This window comes from Monodon monoceros, unplaced genomic scaffold, assembly GCF_005190385.1.
Source record: "Monodon monoceros isolate NGI ecotype Baffin Bay Population unplaced genomic scaffold, NGI_Narwhal_1 Super_Scaffold_21, whole genome shotgun sequence".
Lineage (NCBI taxonomy): Eukaryota > Metazoa > Chordata > Mammalia > Artiodactyla > Monodontidae > Monodon > Monodon monoceros.
In genome coordinates, this window is record NW_021703778.1 from 82,503,155 (window position 1) to 82,521,773 (window position 18,619).

Sequence of the window (18,619 nt, forward strand, 5' to 3'; positions counted from 1 at the left end):
GTGAGTGTGTCCATAAAGGGAGACTGAAGGAATCCTTGTGGTGATGGGAATGTTCTGGATCTTGACTGTCAATGTCAGTATCCTGCTCATGATATTGTGATATAGTTTTGCAAGATGGTACCAGAGGGGAAATTGAGTAAAGGGTACAAAGGATCTTTCTGTATTGTTTCTTATGCTGAAAATCATTTTGAAGTTTATCAAGATACTGAGGCAGATTAAGGAAGAGTATGAAGGTAGTAATCAGGAGTTTTGGAGAGGGAATTTTTTTTTGTCAGTAAGGTCTATGTGTGATTATTCTTCCCCTTTAGCTTCCACATCTGAAGGTGGAAGTGAGCTGGTACAGAGAAGCCTGAGGAAGTAACTTAACATGATGATGGTGAACTTTGATGAGTGACGGGATTTATGGTCATGGAACGAGGGCTGTCTGGTCCCGCTGGTGTGACTGACTGTTTCAATTATTTGAAAAGTCGTTTAAATGACCCAACTCATTTCGGTCCTTTAACCTCAACACCACGGTCTCACTCTTTTCCGTCAAGCCCAGCTCAATATCTGCCTCAATTATGAAGTTATTCTTGACTATTTCAATCCCTACACATCTCTGCCTCCTACGAACTGATAGACTTAGATCAATAAGGCTACTTTTAAACAAAGACATTTCAATTATACATTCAACTTAATATTTCATGCAGAAAGGTGTTTCACCAATGGGCATTCCTTGGGCTGGGTCTATATTGTCGTAACATGATTGTGAAGCTCACTCATGGGAAGTTTAGATTAAATGCAGTCTCAGGTACCTGCTCAGTTCTCTAAATTCAATTATTTCATGGTTTGGCATGTACTTCTAAAAGGCGATATTTGCTTTTTTACCTACCACTTGTTTCCTGCAAGAGGACAGTAACCTTTAGTGGCTGCATTGAGGTTCATGAGTGACTATGGTATATATTCAATCAATATTTGTTGACTGAATTAGCCCACTACTAAACATCCCATAAAGGTAGAACTCTGACAGATGATCTTAAGTTACGGTAGAAGAGAATTAGGTTGAACTCAGTGAGGAAACTGGCATTGCAAACTCTTTAAACACAAGACTTTAGTGATGGTCATAGAATCTTCACTGCTGGTCATTTCACGAATACCAGAGAGCCATCTGTCCAGTGTATATGTGGTCTTGCCTGGAAGAAGATGACCAGCTCACTGTGATCTACTTAGTTCTTGTCTAGTTGTGTGATTCTAGACTTATGGGATTCTTGGCTTGACTCTCCAAGAAAAAGAAAGCTGTATTCCTTTTTCCATTTGAATTTCAGCTACTGTGAAATTAGCCATGACCATCTCTTACAAGTAAAACTCCTACATAGATAGCAGACTCTGGAGTGATACTGGCCTCCTTTTTTTGGCAACTGTGTTCCCATTCCTAATGTGTTTTGTAACTCATGCATGATGTCTAAGTAGGTTTGAATGAAAGCATATTTATTACATCCTCTGTTTTTTCAAATAGCAAAACAGATTACTCTGTTGTTACACAGATGTGCCGTGGGTGGAATGCCAGCTCTTAGGAGCCTGCAAAGCCCTGTCCATTTTCCAGAGGTAGTGTGGGAGGTGTGAATGACATTCAGAGGGAGTTTCTTGAATCTCTTGTGTTGGATTTTGCATGTGCTGAGATTGCTGAAGTGTCCCTGATGGCTTTGTGTGAGATGCTGTTGGGCTGTTCCATTTAAAAGTTCATGCCGTGTCAATTAATTTCACAGGGAAACGAACCTTAAAGTGCGCCATGCGCTATCAGTTACCTCAGGACTTGGAGCAGATACTAGCAGACTTGCAAAGTTTGATGGTAAGTGTTTAAAACTGACAAAAATCTCAAAAAGCTTTTGTAACAAAGCAATGTAACAAACTAATTATATGAAATTCAATTTATGTTTCTTTTTATTTGGTGGAAGGACATAAAATTCTGCAGGCATCAAAGCCTGTAATCTCTTCTCACACTAAAGAGTAAAAGTGTTTTACTCTTTTACTCTCCAAGGGGAGAATGGCTTTATCAGGTCATCGCTCCTTTCATCCTTGTTTCCTCTTCTCTAGATCTCGTTCTCTCTAGTCCCACAATACTCTTCACTTGCCTGACCTAGATCTCCTTGGAGCCTTATGCAGACATGCTGAGGGTGAATACAGGCCACACTCATATTTCTAGCTTTAACCAGCCGTCCATTCTCTGGCTCCATAACAAAGGCCAAACACTAGACTGCAGACTTCATGAAGACAGTAGTCCTGCCTCATATATTTCTGTGTCTTTCAGAGTGCCTGGTATAATGTCTTAAAGATAGCAGGTGCTCTAGAAGAATATTCTGATTTATTAATCAGTTGGTCAGCTGTTGCACTTTATTTTAGACCATGGTTTTGCTATCACCATCTTCACATCATTCAACCCAGTCCCCTGCTCCTCAGCATCGTCTCTCTTGCCTGTTTTACTCCAGCTGTGTTGTTCTTTTCTGTTAAAGCTGTCGCAGAGAAACAGAATCCTTCGAGTCAAAGCAGAGAGCCATTAATGGTAGGATTCTAGGCACCCTGACAGATTGTGGGAGAATCTTTGGGTCTTTCTGGCGCCCCTCAGTGGTTTCTTGCTTTACACACTTATAGGTCTGGCCTTGAATATCAGTATTTCCATATAGATTGGTTTTATTTATTAACAAATGTTTATGAGTTTCAGACTATCTTTCAAAATGTTTTCTTTGGAATCCACTAAAGGACAATGTGGACAAGGGTCTTAGCATGATCCCATGAGTTAGAGCACAGGCAAATTTAATTTTAAAGTTTCTCAGTGGACAGCTTAGAGTTTATACTGTCTGTGCTTTGCATTTGCTTGTAAACTCCCTCTGATTCTGTTAATATTTTAGTCTTTCTTAAATGAGTGGTGTTGTAGAAAACGTTTATAGAAAACAAATTGTTCCTCCAGTGTGAGATTTAAGTCAAGGGAATAACCAGGAAACTGAATGGCCCAAGAAATACTTTGATTAGATTAAAACAAATTACACATTTTCTACTAAGTATTTTTTTCAATGAAATGTTACTGTTACATGAATCCAAGAAAAGTACATTGTGCTCATGAATCAAAATACTTTCTTAAAATATGTCATAGAATATTTATGGAGTCCTAAAAGGGCAAAAGCTAAATGTAATTTACTCATTTCTTTCCTGGCAGGATTGTACCTTTACACCTCTGTCAGTTTATGAGGAGGTAAAAATTCATGGCTTTTTGCTTATTTTACCATCAAAAAGAAGAAAATGATGTTATGATTACCAGTTCATTTTCTTTCACAGATACTGGTACAGATAGCCTACACTATGATTCAGTTACAAACAGCCCTGAAATCCTAGTGACATAAACAGTTGAAGTTTATTTCTTCCTCATGTCACATCTGATGCAGGTTGGGTGGCCTTCTTCATCTTGTAGCCGTGATGCCTAGACTAATGCCCTTTAAGGTGAGCACATCACAGTAAGGATGAGATGAAAGAGACAAACTGACTTTCAACTGCTCTTCCTCTCACGTTTCGTTGGCCAGCATGGGTCACATGGGCCTGACCTAACTGCAAGGGAGGCTGGGAAATAACGAGTATGGATATTTGTTGAGTACTGTCTCTACCACACGCATCCTCTGAACATAGGTCAGTTCCAGGGTAGTGTATAAAGGGCCAGGCTGGATTAGGTAGACTTTTTTTTTTTTTTGCGGTACGCGGGCCTTTCACTGTTGTGGCCTCTCCCGTTGCGGAGCACAGGCTCCAGACGTGCAGGCTCAGCGGCCATGGCTCACGGGCCCAGCCGCTCCGCAGCATGTGGGATCCTCCCGGACTGGGGCACGAACCCGTGTCCCCTGCATCGGCAGGCAGACTCTCAACCACTGTGCCACCAGGGAAGCCCTAGGTAGACTTCTTACTTGGAACTGCAGGAATGGGGCCAAGAATCCTCCTTCTCAGCATGACTCCTTATAGTCTTAGTTCCCCTTTCCCTGCTTGACTTTTTCTTCTCATAGCACTTATCACCATCTGGCATCCTCTACAAACTGCTTATTTTCTGTTTATTATTATTGTCAATCGCTACCTGCTGCCATGTAAGCTGCACAGGGATCTTCGTTTTGCTCACTGATATATGCCAAGTCCCTAGAACAAAGCTCAAAAAATACTTGCTGAATGCATGAATAAATGGTCACAGGTGCCGGAGAATGGGGGAAAGGATCAGCCTCAGGCCCCAGAGAGACTTGATAGAGCAAAGGAGTGGCCTAAGGTAAGGGATTGAGAGTGGAGTGTGAAACGATGGAGTGAGGAGGAGGCTTCCTGATGGGAACTTGTAAGACAAAGCAAGGGTGTTGGGTCCCCTTCTGCTGGAGGGCAGTGGCTAGGAGAGGGGTCATCTGGTGGTTTTACAATGTCTTGTCTTCAGAATCTTTTCTCCAAACACAATTTAACACATAAATCCCAAATTTAAACCAATACACGTGGTGCTGCTTGGGCTGAAACAGGAAAATACCTAAAATAATTCCTTTATCACAGATGGGATAACAGGCCCTGAGAGGTCAGAGGATTTGCATATATATATAAATAGTCTTTTGTTAATGCTTCATAAACTTTATTTTAAAAGTGTATTAATAATTATTACTTAATAGTTGTGGCCTGAATTTGCTTCACATAGCACAGATAATTCACCAAATCTCCAACATATAATCGTTTTCCCAAATAAAGGCAACACAGACCCCTCTTTTCTCTCATTTATACGTAAACTGTGGTCACTTTTCAGAGAACATGTAATGCCAAATTTTTGAGGCTGGTACGCTTCGGGGCTAAATACCAGATTTCTGCTAAAGTTACTCTTTCATTCTTAAATCTTGGGTTGAATTTCAATCTACCTTAAAGTTCAAGGCAATTTGATGTTCCGTGGGTTTAGCCATATTAAAATATGATTTCTTGGGCTTCCCTGGTGGCGCAGTGGTTGAGAGTCTGCCTGCTGATGCAGGGGACACGGGTTCGTGCCCCGGTCCGGGAGGATCCCACATGCTGCGGAGCGGCTGGGCCTGTGAGCCATGGCCGCTGAGCCTGCACGTCTGGAGCCTGTGCTCCACAACGGGAGAGGCCACAACAGTGAGAGGCCCGCGTACCACAAAAAAAAAAAAAATATATATATATATATATATATATATATATATATATATATATATATATATATATATGATGTTTCCAAGAAAGCATTTGAAAATGAACGGAGGGATTAGGGGGAAATACTGTAAATTAGATCCAATATACAAATTAGATTTCCCCTGTTGGCAGCCAAATTTAAAGACGAAGAGAGTGATGCAAGATGTGGAAAAGTTTTTGAAAGAGTTGGGACAGTTAACAAACCCCAAATCCTTCCCACAATTGCTTTTGCTTTCTTATAACCTTCAACTTTTCCTTCATTTCCTTTTCTCCAAACCCTAGTTTTAAGTTCAGTCTCTCCCTGCCTCTGTGACACACACATTCACACACCATATACTATATACACACATTTCTCTAATGACCCCATTTCACCATTTTTCTTTCCTCTGTTTTTGCATTATTTCTAACTATTCTCTTTACATCTTCCTCTTTCACTCTTTATTTTAGTTTACTTATCTCCTCTACCCACATTGTCTCTTTTTCTGTTATTTTTTATCTTTTCTGTTTTCATCACTCTCTCTCTATTAATTAGTTTATTAAGTTTATTCATTAAGCACCCCTAAGGACAAGATGCAATACAAAGTATGTAGAATTATAACACATCTTCACATGTATTATCAAAGTTCTTTTGATCCTTTTACTCCTCCAGTCTTCTTCTATCCCCTCTTTTATGTCTCCTCTGTTAACCTTTGTCATAATGGGGTATCAGTAGATTTCAAATTTTCTTCTGGTGACTAAAAAAAGATTTCCTTGAATCATGGGAATTAAAACCAGATATTGCATCTTTTAGCTTAAATTAAAAGTATGATATCAGCACTGTGTACACTTGGAAATGCCCTGCCTGGCTATGGCAAGGTCTAATAGATGAGACATGTGTGAGGCATGCCCTTTCTGTCTGTGCTAAGAATATCTTTTAGCTTGTGACTTCTGGGAAGATCTGGGTATGGTCTTATTTTTGCTTCTAGTTACCATGTGGTTTTTCTTCTGAGATTTGTCAAAATACTTTCTTAACACCAAACTACAGTTTTTTGTCCTTGTGTCATAAGGACATATCACATCTTCTAAGTAGCTGAAGACCTGAGTTTCCCAGTCCTAACCCTAGAGAAGTCCCCACTGGGAACTCCAAACTGGGAACAAGACCAAGAGTCAAAACTGAGATGGGTAGGGCTCCAGGATGTCTCTTGTAAGTCTCCCCGCCTCCCCACTTTTGCTCTTAAACCCAAGGACAGTGTCTTGTTGGTGGCCTCTTTAGGCATGGCATGAGCTTTTTTTTTTTTTTAAAGATTGTCACTTCAGACTACTTTTTTTTAAAAAAAATTTATTTATTTATTTTTGGCTGCATTGGGTCTTTGTTGCTACATGCAGGCTTTTCTCTGGTTGCGGCGAGCAGGGGCTACCTACTCTTGGTTGCGGTGCAAGGGCTTCTTGTTGCGGTGGCTTCTCTTGTTGCGGAGCATGGGCTCTAGGCGCACGGGCTTCAGCAGTTGTGGCTGGAGGGCTCTAGAGCACAGGCTCAGTAGTTGTGGCACACGGGCTTAGTTGCTCCGTGGCATGTGGGATCTTCCTGGACCAGGGATGGAACCCATGTCCCCTGCATTGGCAGGCGGATTCTTAACCACTGCGCCACCAGAGCAGCCCAGGCATGGCATGAGCTTTCATTCATTCTTTTCTTTCTTTTATCCATTCACTCAGTTACCTGTTCATTTATCCACTAAATGTATATTTAACACAATGGCAAGGGGATACAGTGTTTAGTAAGCCTGGGGATACAGTGGTTAATAGGTCAGATGCAGGCCTTGCTTTCATAGCACTTATAGCCCAGGGGAGAAGACAGACTTGAACAAGAGCTCATTCCCAAAGAAGCCTTTAATTAGATAAAAGTCCTAAAGTTCTCAGGCCCTACACATGATGTTGACACATGAAGAAGTACTCACTATGTACCAGGCACCATGCTAAGTAATTGCACATATTATCTTACTAAATCCTTACAGGCCTGGGAGGAAGAGATTATTATTACTTCCAACTTATGGGCAAGGAATTTGAATCCTAGATAAATTGAATAACTTTCCCAAGGTCCCAGGGTTACTAAGTGGAGGAGTTAGAATATGAACCTAGGACTGCTGGCAAAGCCTAGTCTATGAAAGGGCATGAGAGGCTCTAAACTGCAAACAGAAAGGCAGCATGGGAGAGTCAGGGGAATCAGCATGACTGCTTAGCTCCTGATCAGGGTAAGATACACATTTCAAGAATATTTTAAACCTGAAAATGCAAAATGAATTTCCAGAGATCAAGTCCATCCAGGACTCAGATGACATCATCATGTTTTTAAAAAGTAGCACATGTTCTCAGTGTTCTTGAATGTCAGGATCCCCGAGAAGAGCTCATAGGAGAGCTGGCCAAACATAGAGACCAGCACATGCAAGACAGAGGTGGGTTTTGGTAGGTAAATCCATTTATTTGAAAAGTTCTCATATAAATATTTTTATACATTTCAAACATCAGAAAAAAATGATATGTAGTCTGTTGAATTTTATAAAAAAAGATACATAACTTGACTTAAAATTATAACAAGTATAAAAATAGAGTGGATCTTGATTTTTCATGTTGAAGTCTTACAGGAATTGACAAGATTTACAAATAATAACTGGAAATAGTTTCAATTATACATTTGTAAACTGGTCATTCTTATGCCTTGGGGAAAGCCACGGATGTAAATTGTCCAAATGTGCTTAAGACTCTTTTGCATATTGTTACTGGCTGGACTAAGGTCTGTTTTTTTGCAAATATGACAAGTTTACATATTTTGTATGACTGTTAATACTGAGTTTCGAACCAGGGAAAGGTTGACTTTTTTTTTTTTTTTTTTTTTGCGGTACGCGGGCCTCTTACAGTTGTGGCCTCTCCCATTGCGGAGCACAGGCTCCGGACGCACAGGCTCAGCCGCCATGGCTCACAGGTCTAGCCACTCCGTGGTATGTGGGATCTTCCCGGACCGGGGCACGAACCCGTGTCCCCTGCATCGGCAGGAGGACTCTCAACCACTGTGCCACCAGGGAAGCCCCCTTGGTTGACTCTTTATTTCAGGAATCTTTGTGTGTTTTTGTGAGACTTTCTAAAGAAGAGCATGTGTGTAATTAAAACACAGAAAAACAAGCATCTCTTTTTGGTTAAACAAACAAACAAACACACAGAAAGGCTTGGTTAGCATCTTGTGACTTTTTCAACTTGTCAGATATGTTTCCTATTCACCTGCACAGAAGCACAGCCTAACAACAAAGCTGATGTGACTGTGTAAGGCTTAGATGCCTTGTGAAGACAAGGAGGAATAACTCTTCTCTTTACTGCTGGTGTTGATGTGGCCATTATGGTGGTGATGATGGGTGGCTAAGGCTTAATAGTTGAAGAATAATGAGGTTTTAGAAAATGGGAAGGTGACATTCTTCTTTCTAAGAAAAAATAAATATTTATCACAATCATCAGGGCAACAGTAGGGGGCAGTCTTCTAAACGCTAAGAAGCTCTTGGCTGGAGAAACTCTTGAACAGCAGTGATGATGTCTTATTTATTTATTTTTAAATTTACCTATTTATTTATTTATTTTTGGCAGCGTGGGTCTCCATTGCTGCGCGCCGGCTTTCTCTAGTTGTGGCGAACAGGGGCTACTCTTCATTGCGGTATGTTGTGGTGCATGGACTTCTCATTGTGGTGGCTTCTCTCGTTGTGGAGCATGGGCTCTAGGCATGCGGGCTTCAGTAGTTGTGGCTCGTGGGATCAGTAGTTGTGGCACGCAAGCTCTAGAGCACAGGCTCAGTAGTTGTGGTGCACAGGCTTAGTTGCTCCGCAGCATGTGGGATCTCCTCGGACCAGGGATCGAACCCGTGTCCCCTGAATTGACAGGCGAATTCTTAACCATTGCGCCACCAGGGAAGTCCCAGGATGTCTTATTTAATAGGTAATTGTCTTAGGGAAGAGTTGTAGCGCAGATAATCAAGAAGCATTGCTAATAATAATATCCATAAAGAAATAAAGCCAACTGCTCTGGAAAAATCTTGAAGTATTGGGTACTGAATTCCATTTTCATGATAAACTGTAGATTTCCACTTTAAGATAAACACTTTAGTTTGAGAAGGTTATTAGGATGGTAATTAACCAACAATCCAGCTGACTAAATTTAGAATGCCGGCAGGGTTTGGAGTGAAATCTTGTGGATTTTGTTCGGTATGGCCTAGAGTATTTCTGTGTGATTGCAAACTGGATGAATTGCTATCTGCTTACACGTCTGTTATCTTCAGAGAAGCAAACAACTGTGACTAGCTAGTTTCATTATATTTATACTTCATTATTGACATGATTTTTTTCCCAGTTATTTTCTTGCTCATTAAAGATGACTTTGTTCTCTAAACATGTGTTCAGTGAATAATTATGTGAGAAACAATGCTATTTTTCCTAAACTGTTTTCTCATCCATTGTCATCTGACTGTTTACTGCCTCTTAACTCTTTGACACAATTAGCAAAGGGAAGAAAGGTCCTACAGTTTTTCTCTAGTCCTTATTTTGCTTTATGAGAGGAATATAGTTTTGATTGCTTCTGATGTGCTTTAAGTTGCCCACCTTGTTTTCAGTGTTTTCAGATCTATTTGTATCCCTTTAGAGTTAGGACAACCTAAGTCCCCCATTGTGGCTGGGCGATTAGGTCTTCCAATCCCCTTTATCATATTACCATAGAAATATACCACTTCTTTCATTCATCTTAGATCTACTCTAATACTTATATCATCTCCCAGTCTCTCTCTTAAAACCATCTTTCCATCCATCTCCCCAACAAGTATTTATTAAGATCCTATTATGGAGCCAGTATGATGGGTTATGGGGATATAGAAGTGAAACCAGTGCTCCCTTCAAAGAAACCTGTTCACCCCTTTTGGAAAGAGGCAGAAGAGACATTGGGAAGCTTGTGTTTTGTGCTAACAGGGCTAAAAGGGGGAAGCTGAGCACTTCTAAAGTTAAAAAAAAAAGTAGTTTGGCTTTGTTCTTGCTACTTTGTTTTGACTAGGCCCTGTATTTAGTATGTATTTAAATCACTGGGCCCACACTCTTCCAGAAGGGCTGAATTGGAGTTTGCCTTCCAAAAACTGAGGCAGAGCCCCTTGGCCTTACTGCCTGTTTCTGTCTAGAGCCACACCCTTGGTGTCAGGCCAGAAGTGGATGAGCCTTGGGGCCAGGGAGGAGCAAGCCAACATGTTCAAGGCTGTATTTGCCTCCATGTCAGTCTTTGCTTACGACAATAAAAATGATCAAATGAGCCTGTTTTTTATATTCCTGTTGGCAGGAACTGTGTATCATGTTGTTTTTGCCCAAAGCACTTTTTTTTTTTTTTTTTTTAGTGGCCAAGTTTGAAGCCTGAGAAATTGAGTCTTGGGTCAAGAATTTGGAATAAGCTTTGAGGGTTGCTGTCGACCCATAATTTTATGTAGGTTTTGCTGGTGACACCCAATTCAAGGTTCTACAAAATTCAGGAATGTATATTATTGGTCAAGAAAAAAAGATACTGAATTCTTAGAGTTTAGAAAAAGTCTTCTCTTCTACAATGTAATTGTCTAAACAACTTGGGCCAGTTGAAATCAGTTTTCATTTACTTTTGAATATCTGTGATATATGCTGTAATGGGAGCAAACAAGGACTTGGCCACTTCCCTTCGTATAAAAAGTGACTTTGTACAGGTTATTTAGCCTCATCCAAATCCTCCTGCCAGCACGCTCACAGCTAGCAGTGGATGTCTGGGAAGAAGCCAGTGTGTGTCCCAATTGGGGGTGTTCAGGCAGCGACACTTTTATGATACTGGAGAAAGGTAGATGGAGTTGGAAAAGCAGCCCGGAGCCCTCGAGTCTCTCATTCCTTCCAGACTCTTGTTTTTGTTTTTTCAAGCAAGATCTATGAATATTAGTAATCTGGTTGGTTAGGAGTAATCAGGCCATGTGAAAACTGGCTGCTGTCACCTCGGTCCATGAGTTTTAAAAGGAAAAGATATCATCCTACTAAGGAAGGGAGCCCATCTAAGAAGGCTCTAGGTTCAGGAGGTGTTTGTTAGGGGTGTAACAGTGCAATACAAGGTTCTGTAGGCCTGGCTGGCCTCTCTTCCCTTCAGTCAATGCTGAAAATGTGCTTCCTTTTTTCATTTTCCAAATGACACTTTTTATGTTGCAATCTACCCTTTTGGCTTCTGATTAAATAAATGTATTTTTATTGTTTTCAAGAGAGCATTTTGTAGACACTAATCTTACCCCTGGCTGGCTTGAACCCTGTTTGGATCTACCCTCAATCTCCTTTTTCATTCCTTCCCTCTCTCTTTTTCTTCCTCTCTCTCTCTGTCTTTCAAATCTTTGTACTCATAACTTATAAAAAGTTAACCCCAACCGTTTGCAATGCAAATGTACTTGAATCTAATAGATATATTTTGTGACAGGGTCCGTGAAAGATTATTTCTGGTTTGTTTTTCTATCAAGAGAACCCTCACCCTAAAAGTGTATTTCCTTATTGAAATAATGGAACGAATTGATTCATTGATTTAGAATGGGCATGCCCTTAGTTTGGAATGGGCTTGGTATTAAAACAAACTAGAAACATCTTCTGGACAGTTTGGGGCAAGTTATATGGTGCCTCTGAGAGCCCCCAGATCTCTGAATCTAATCAAGATAAGAAGCATAGGACAGCTGAAAGGAATCACACGCATTCTCAGGCACATGTGGCAAACGAGACCCAGGTTTCTTGGGGGTGGAATAGAGTAGGAACCCCGAAATTCTGATTATCAGCCTAGAAAGACCCGGTTAACTTTGGTTGTGAAACTGGAAGTATGCCACCTTAACCTGTGTGAAAGTTACATTAAATAAAAAGACATGAAATAAGAAAAACCTTTAGGATCATCCCTGCTTTATCTTTTCAAAAATCATTTGTTACAAACCAAAAGTAAAGATTAGTGATTTTTTTTTTTCTTTTTAGAGGAATAAACATCCCATGGCTCTTGAGGTTTCTGTTCTTATTTGGACAGTGCAGAAAATTATGTTTCAAAATATCTGATGGATTTCCATCTTTGTACCCCTCCCAGATGATTTTTCCTAGCACAGCCTAGGATATATGTACATATGTGTATATATAACTGTGTTGTCCAAAAGAGAAGGAAAATGTACTGTATGTTAGAAGTTGGGTGCTAAAGCAGTATTGTGGACCTCTAAAGAGAGTTTGAGGTGAGTCACAAAGATGTTTGTTTTTTGTATTTTACAGGGATTGTTGTCTGTGAGGCGCCTAACAACAAACTAGATAAATTCACCGGAGTCCTCTCTTGGAAGGGCAGCGAGCACTCCCTCAACAATGAGAAGATAATCCTGAGGGGCTGTGTCCTGAGAAATACCAGCTGGTGTTTTGGAATGGTTATTTTTGCAGGTACAGAAAACTCTCCAGGGTCTGTTATGGGAGAGCCCTTCCTGAGATCTGCGTGAGCACTCTGCGGCTCTCCAGGTTGGATGAGCACGGTGCTTTTATTGCGTGCGAGGTGCCCTTCTGGGTTAACTGCAGAGTGCAGGGCACCAGGATAAGACACCGCTGCTCTGGAAATAGTTTGTGTGGCCCCACTCTGCAAGGAAACACTGACATCATGAACTTATTCTTAAGAGTGCATGGGCCTTAATTACTCAGATGCTAGATACCTACTATATATTTTTTTTTTGGATAGATTTTTATTGGAGCATAATTGCTTCACAATACTGTGTTAGTTTCTGTTGTATAGCAAAGCGAATCAGCCATATGCATACACGTGTCCCCATATCCCCTCCCGCTTGAGCCTCCTTCCCACCCTCTCTATCCCACGTCTCTAGGTCATCGCAAAGCACCGAGCTGATCTCCCTGTGCTATGCAGCTGCTTCCCACTAGCTACTTTACACTTGGTAGTGTATGTATGTCGCTACTCTCACTTCGCCCCAGCTTCCCCCTCCCTGCCCCATGTCCTCAAGTCCATTCTCTATGTCTACGTCTTTATTCCTGCCCTGCCAGTAGGTTCATCAGTACCATTTTTATTTTTTTTTAGATTCCATATGTATGCGTTAGCATACAGCATTTGTTTTTCTCTTTCTGACTTGGTTCACCCTGTATGACAGACTCTAGGTCCATCCACCTCACTACAAATAGCTCCATTTCGTTTCTTTTTATGGCTGAGTAATATTCCATTGTATGTATGTGCCACATCTTCTTTATCCATTCATCTGTTGATAGACATTTAGGTTACTTCCATGTCCTGGCTATTAATTCAAAAAGAGACATGTACCACAGTGTTCATTGTAGCACTATTTATGATGCCTATTGTTTAATTCCTCATTCTCTAACCCCGTCTCAATCATCCCCATCATTATATGTATTAATCAACCTGCCTTTAAAGTGGAGAATGAGCATGAAAGAAAGCCCCAGCTCTGCTGTTAATTTTGTAGTTTGCCAAGTTCAAGCAATCCTTTTGGAAAAGCCTTCTTAGAGATCCTGCAGTTATTTCTGTGTCTATTTCAGAGCTTCTTCTACTATTCGTCAGCAGGTCCTGGAAAGACTGTGCATGCTGGAGGTGGGGATGGGACTTGGGGGAGGGAGGGGAGTGCCTCTTCCTCTGCCTGCTGCCACTTTTCCTGTCTCTACTTTGTCTCTAAGGGCCCAAGATGGCACTCTCCTGCTAAGGAAGCTTACGGTAGCACCATTTCGTAAAGCCTCTCAGATTTCACTCATGGCTTCAATTGCCAGTCCTTGATTTTTTAAAAATCCTGTTTATTGTGACACCAAATTAAGATGTGTTTTGGGCCCATTGACTATATGTGCAATCAAAACTGGAATGTTCTTCTTAACTGACTTCCTTCAACAGCAACAAAATGTTCATTAAAGACTCAAAAGTGTTCCAAATCTAGAGAAATCCTCCCAATTCCTCTTAAATACTCTCAGCTGTGGGTGTTAGCAAGGCTCTTGCTGCTTGGGGCATTGCCATTGTAAGGACTTGAGAAATCCCTAGAAATGAGGCTGTATATACAGTTTTATCTGGGGATGAATCTGGTTTCATAATGTTTTCAGCAGATGCTTTTACTCTTTAGTCAGGGGAATAAACCTATGATCATCTATTTCCTTATTTGCATCTTGTACTGAGAAAAAGAGTGCTAGGCTTATACGTTAACCTCTCTTTACCTTCCCCCTTTAGTCTTTCCATTTAATGAAGGGGAGATTTCTTGGAGGTCCTCTGATGTGAAGGACCTTCTTGGTTTGCTCCCTATCATTAGAGAAATGGGGGGGTGCATCATCCTAGGAGTGGGCTGTAGCCCAAACTTTTGTTTGCATTTGTGTGATCTTGTTTGGAATGACTAATTCGGAAGTATGGTTCAGCTATAGCATGTTATGCTAGGACAGCTGCTGAGAGCCCCTCAGGGGTCAAGCTTTCCTTCATAATGTTGGCTCTGTGGGAAAATGCTCCTACATAGAAGAAAGTGGAGTGGTAAGTTGGACAGGTCTCCCTCCAAAAAAGTGTAACAGATAGTTCACAGAATTTGGATTGGACAGATCTGGGTTTAAATTTGTTTACCAGCTGGAGAATGTTAAACCTCGGTTACTTAAACTTCCTAAGTTTTAGTTTTCTCTGCTATAATATGGGGATAGGAATGAGTACATTAGAGAGTCACTGTAAAGGCTCAGTGAGGCAATGCACATGGAAGAGGATGCTTGACAAATGCTATTTTCTTTCCTTCCCTGCGTCTCCCTTCTTTCCGCATCAATTCAGAGCACATTGTCTGCTCCATAGGCTGAGAGTTGGGAAAATGTACTGCTCTTGGATCTCGGCAGGGAGAAGTGGGGCATCACCCTCTTTTGTGATGTGACCTTGATGTTCACTGGCAGGGGATCTTCATGAGGCAGATATCTGTAAAGCAGAGCATGCCTACGTTGACTTTAGTCTAGGCACAAACGTTAATAGAAAGTTCAACTAGAATAACGGCAGGCAGAGGAATCGTTGGTTTCGTCAATGTCAGAGTTGAACAAATGAGTGTCTCAGAACCCCTAAGTCATGAGACATCTAATTTGGGGAACTAGTTCTAGGTGAACACCTAGATCTTATGAAAGTTACCCAAAACAAATTATTAACTATTCTTTCTGTATTATTACTCTAGTTATACCTGCCATTAAGAATTGTGCAAGGAGTATAGTTGACACAAACATGGTTTACTTTACAAATCTATAATTTTTGAGGGTCTAATATACATTAACAGCTAGGCCGTGCCTCCCTGGTATGGTTTTCCTTTACCTCAAGAGAGGAGAAAGTCCTGTTTCTGAGGGTACAAGTCAGAAGTCTTATTCATTTAAGGTGTCCATAGAAGTCAGCACCATCTTGGTGCATAGTAGGTTTTTGTGCTGGATGTCTTCCATTTGCCCCTCCAGATCTACTCTCACCATTTCACGCTCTTTGTCTGCCTTGGGAGGCTGACTTGTATGGTTTACACTAACAGGTTTCCTTGAACTTTGGTCCTATCATTGGGGGGGGGGTCCCTGGGAAGAGATCAAAGGAAGAAGACTGAGGTCAAGGTATTTATTCCCCCAGACTGCCTACCTTCAAGCTGGCTGGGTCCCTCAACATAAAGTCACTCTTCCTCTAAAGGCTGCAGACTTTACACAACTCTCTCCTTAGGGTCTAATAACCACCCCTTTCCCTCATCCTACCCTTCTGGTGTAGATAGACAAACATCTTGATTGCTACCAAGTCCTTGGTTACTGCATTAACCTTTTACTTCTGTACCTCTGATACACCCACTCACACTTTTGTAAAGAGTCCCTTTATAAATAAACCTTTCTCTAATTATCCTTGATCAATGTGTCATCTATTTCCTGTTTGGACTCTGAATGAGTCACAGTCTTAAACACACATTGTTTGAATGAGTCAGTGAATTAATGAATTAATGGACTGTTGCATATAGCTTTAAAAATAGTGGTTAAGAGCAAGAGCCTTAGAATTAGATATATCTGGGTTCTAAGTTTGGCTCTGATGCTATAAGACAAGACAAAAAATAAATCTCAGGCAAGTTATTTAAATTCTTTAATCCTGAGTTTCATTATTAGTGAACTAAGGATAATAGTACCTAATTTTTTGGCTTGTTTTAAGCCTTAGTGAGATAATAGGTGAAGAGGACATATGCACATTGCCTAAAACATAGCAGGTACTTAATAAATAAATTCATTCATTAAACAGTTATTTATTGAGTACCTACTATGCGGCAGGCACTATGCTGCTTACTTATTTGCCATTAAGAATGTGAACAAAAAAAGTGCGATCTCTTCACTCATGTGGTTTTGAGTCTGGTAGGAGAGAGAGACATTAATCTTAAATAATTGTAGTAATGAGTATATAATCTCAAACTGAGATAAGTGCTCTGAAGAAAAAGAACTTGGACTCACAGGAGTATGTAGTGGAGGAATATGAAGGGAAAGAACAAGCTAGACAAAAGGCACGCCATAGGCAAAGGCTCTATGGTAGGAATGAGGCTGGGGAGGTAAAAACAAACAAACAAACAAACAAACAAACAAAAAGCTTAAGAAGGCCAGTGTAGAGCATGGAAAACTTGGAGGATAGAGATGAACACGTGACTAGAGACAGGGATAGGGGCAAGATCATACAGGTCCTGTGGTCTGTATCCAGAATTTTGGTCTTTATCCTGAGAGCATTCAGAAGCCATTGCAAGTTTTTCAAACAGATGGCGTGTGTGTAAGCGTTAAATTTGAAAGTTTCACTCCTGCCTACAGTATTTTTAAAGTTGGTAAATAGGGTCCTGGAAAAAGTGCATGATTCGGGTGGTGGCAGAGTAGATGTGGGGAGACAAAGTTGCTAGGATTTTACTACCGTCCAGTTGAGAGATGACGGTACTTCGGATTTAGGGTGGGAGTGATGCGATAGACTAGACTCTTAGGTTTCTCCCACTTTTCACAACTGGATGGATAGTGGTGCCATTCACTGAGATAAGGAACCCTGGAGAAAGGTCACAAGGTGGGCTTGACAAGGGCCACTTGAGGGGCCTTAGAAAGACCAGGTGAAGATATCATATAGGCAATCAAATATATGGATTTAAATATATGAGTTTAGGGCTCAGAGGAGCAATCTGAGCTGGAGATATACATTTGGCCTACAGATGTTAATTGGAGCTGTGGTCTTAGATGAGATTGCTCAGGGAAGGTGGGTTGAGAAAGAAGAGAAGATGGCCTACGCCTGATTCTAAAGAAGTCTCACTATTTAATGGCTGGGAAGAAAGGAATGAGCAAAATGGAAGACGAAAAAGAAGCTACCAAAGAGGTAGGCGGGAAAGCAGAACATGTAAAATGGGAGCTAAGGAAAGAGTGTGTTTCAAAAGGATGGAGTAGTCAGCAGTGTCAAAGGCTGCTGAGAGGTCCAAGAAGGCATGGAGGATATTGATGATAACACCACATTTGTTTCGGTGGAGTGACTGGCCCAGAATCTAGCTTGAGAAATGAGTGGGAGATAAGGAAAAAGAGGCTGTTGAGTATAGAAAATTCTCTCAGGACTGTGACTATGAGGGAAGGAGAGCTGTGTATGTCAACATCTGTGGATATATTTAAATAAGTGCTTAAGAACCCATTCAGTGGATTCTTTGCTAGCCTGTGTGTGTATGTATGCCTAAGAAATGTAAATTTTTAGCACGAAACTGGTCTATCAATATTTCAGCTTTTAGCAATCACAAACTCTATTTGCTCCTTGTGATCTTTACTAAAAGAAATACTTCCCACCCTCAATGTCCATATGATTTTAATAAACGATTCTGAGAAAATGCGGGTGGTCTCCTTTACACAGTAGAGGCTGGGAATAGGACACTGGGGTACAATTTCCAACTCAGGACAGTGAATTGTTTGAGACCCCAATCTTTGCTCCAATTTGTCTTTCAAGTAAAGGAGTCTTTTAAGGATGTTCCCATGCTTCCCTGACCTCTAGAATGGCGTATAATTCCATGCGTGCCCCGCTTCTCTCTTTTCTTCCCTTTCCCTTCTCCTCTGCTTTTAAGTGGCTGCATGGATTGGTGATAATTGTGGAAAGATGAAGTGGAGAGGGAAGACTAGGGAAATCTGATATAATTAAAATGTAATCACTTCTATTGAGCATCTTCTTTGTCCACAAGGAATTTCCTTAGCAGTATAATCTAATATTCTTTGTTAATCATCTAATAATCTACCTCTAAAGCAGTTAATTAATTCTCAGAATTTCTTGAACAAGGCACTTAGTAAATATCTAACATGGGATTTAAGAGAATTACTTGAAATAAATCTAAATAAATCTAATAAGAATTTAAGACAATTCTTGCCCTTACAAGAAATGCGTATTATATAAATAGTGTACAATACACAATAAAGGTTTAAATTACTTGCTGTTGTATTGTTTGGAG

At 40.7% G+C, this 18,619-nt stretch overlaps 1 protein-coding gene across 10 annotated transcripts in view; it reads left to right on the plus strand.

Annotated features, from left to right (window-relative positions):
- ATP8B4 (ATPase phospholipid transporting 8B4 (putative)) overlaps positions 1-18,619 on the plus strand; it is a 295,105-nt gene that overhangs the window by 170,482 nt on the left and 106,004 nt on the right. For all 10 annotated transcript variants that reach the window (XM_029236307.1, XM_029236303.1, XM_029236302.1 and 7 more), the window contains 2 exons: positions 1,746-1,828; positions 12,453-12,611. In XM_029236307.1, coding sequence (XP_029092140.1) covers positions 1,746-1,828; positions 12,453-12,611 — 242 coding nt within the window. The remainder of the gene's footprint in view (positions 1-1,745; positions 1,829-12,452; positions 12,612-18,619) is intronic.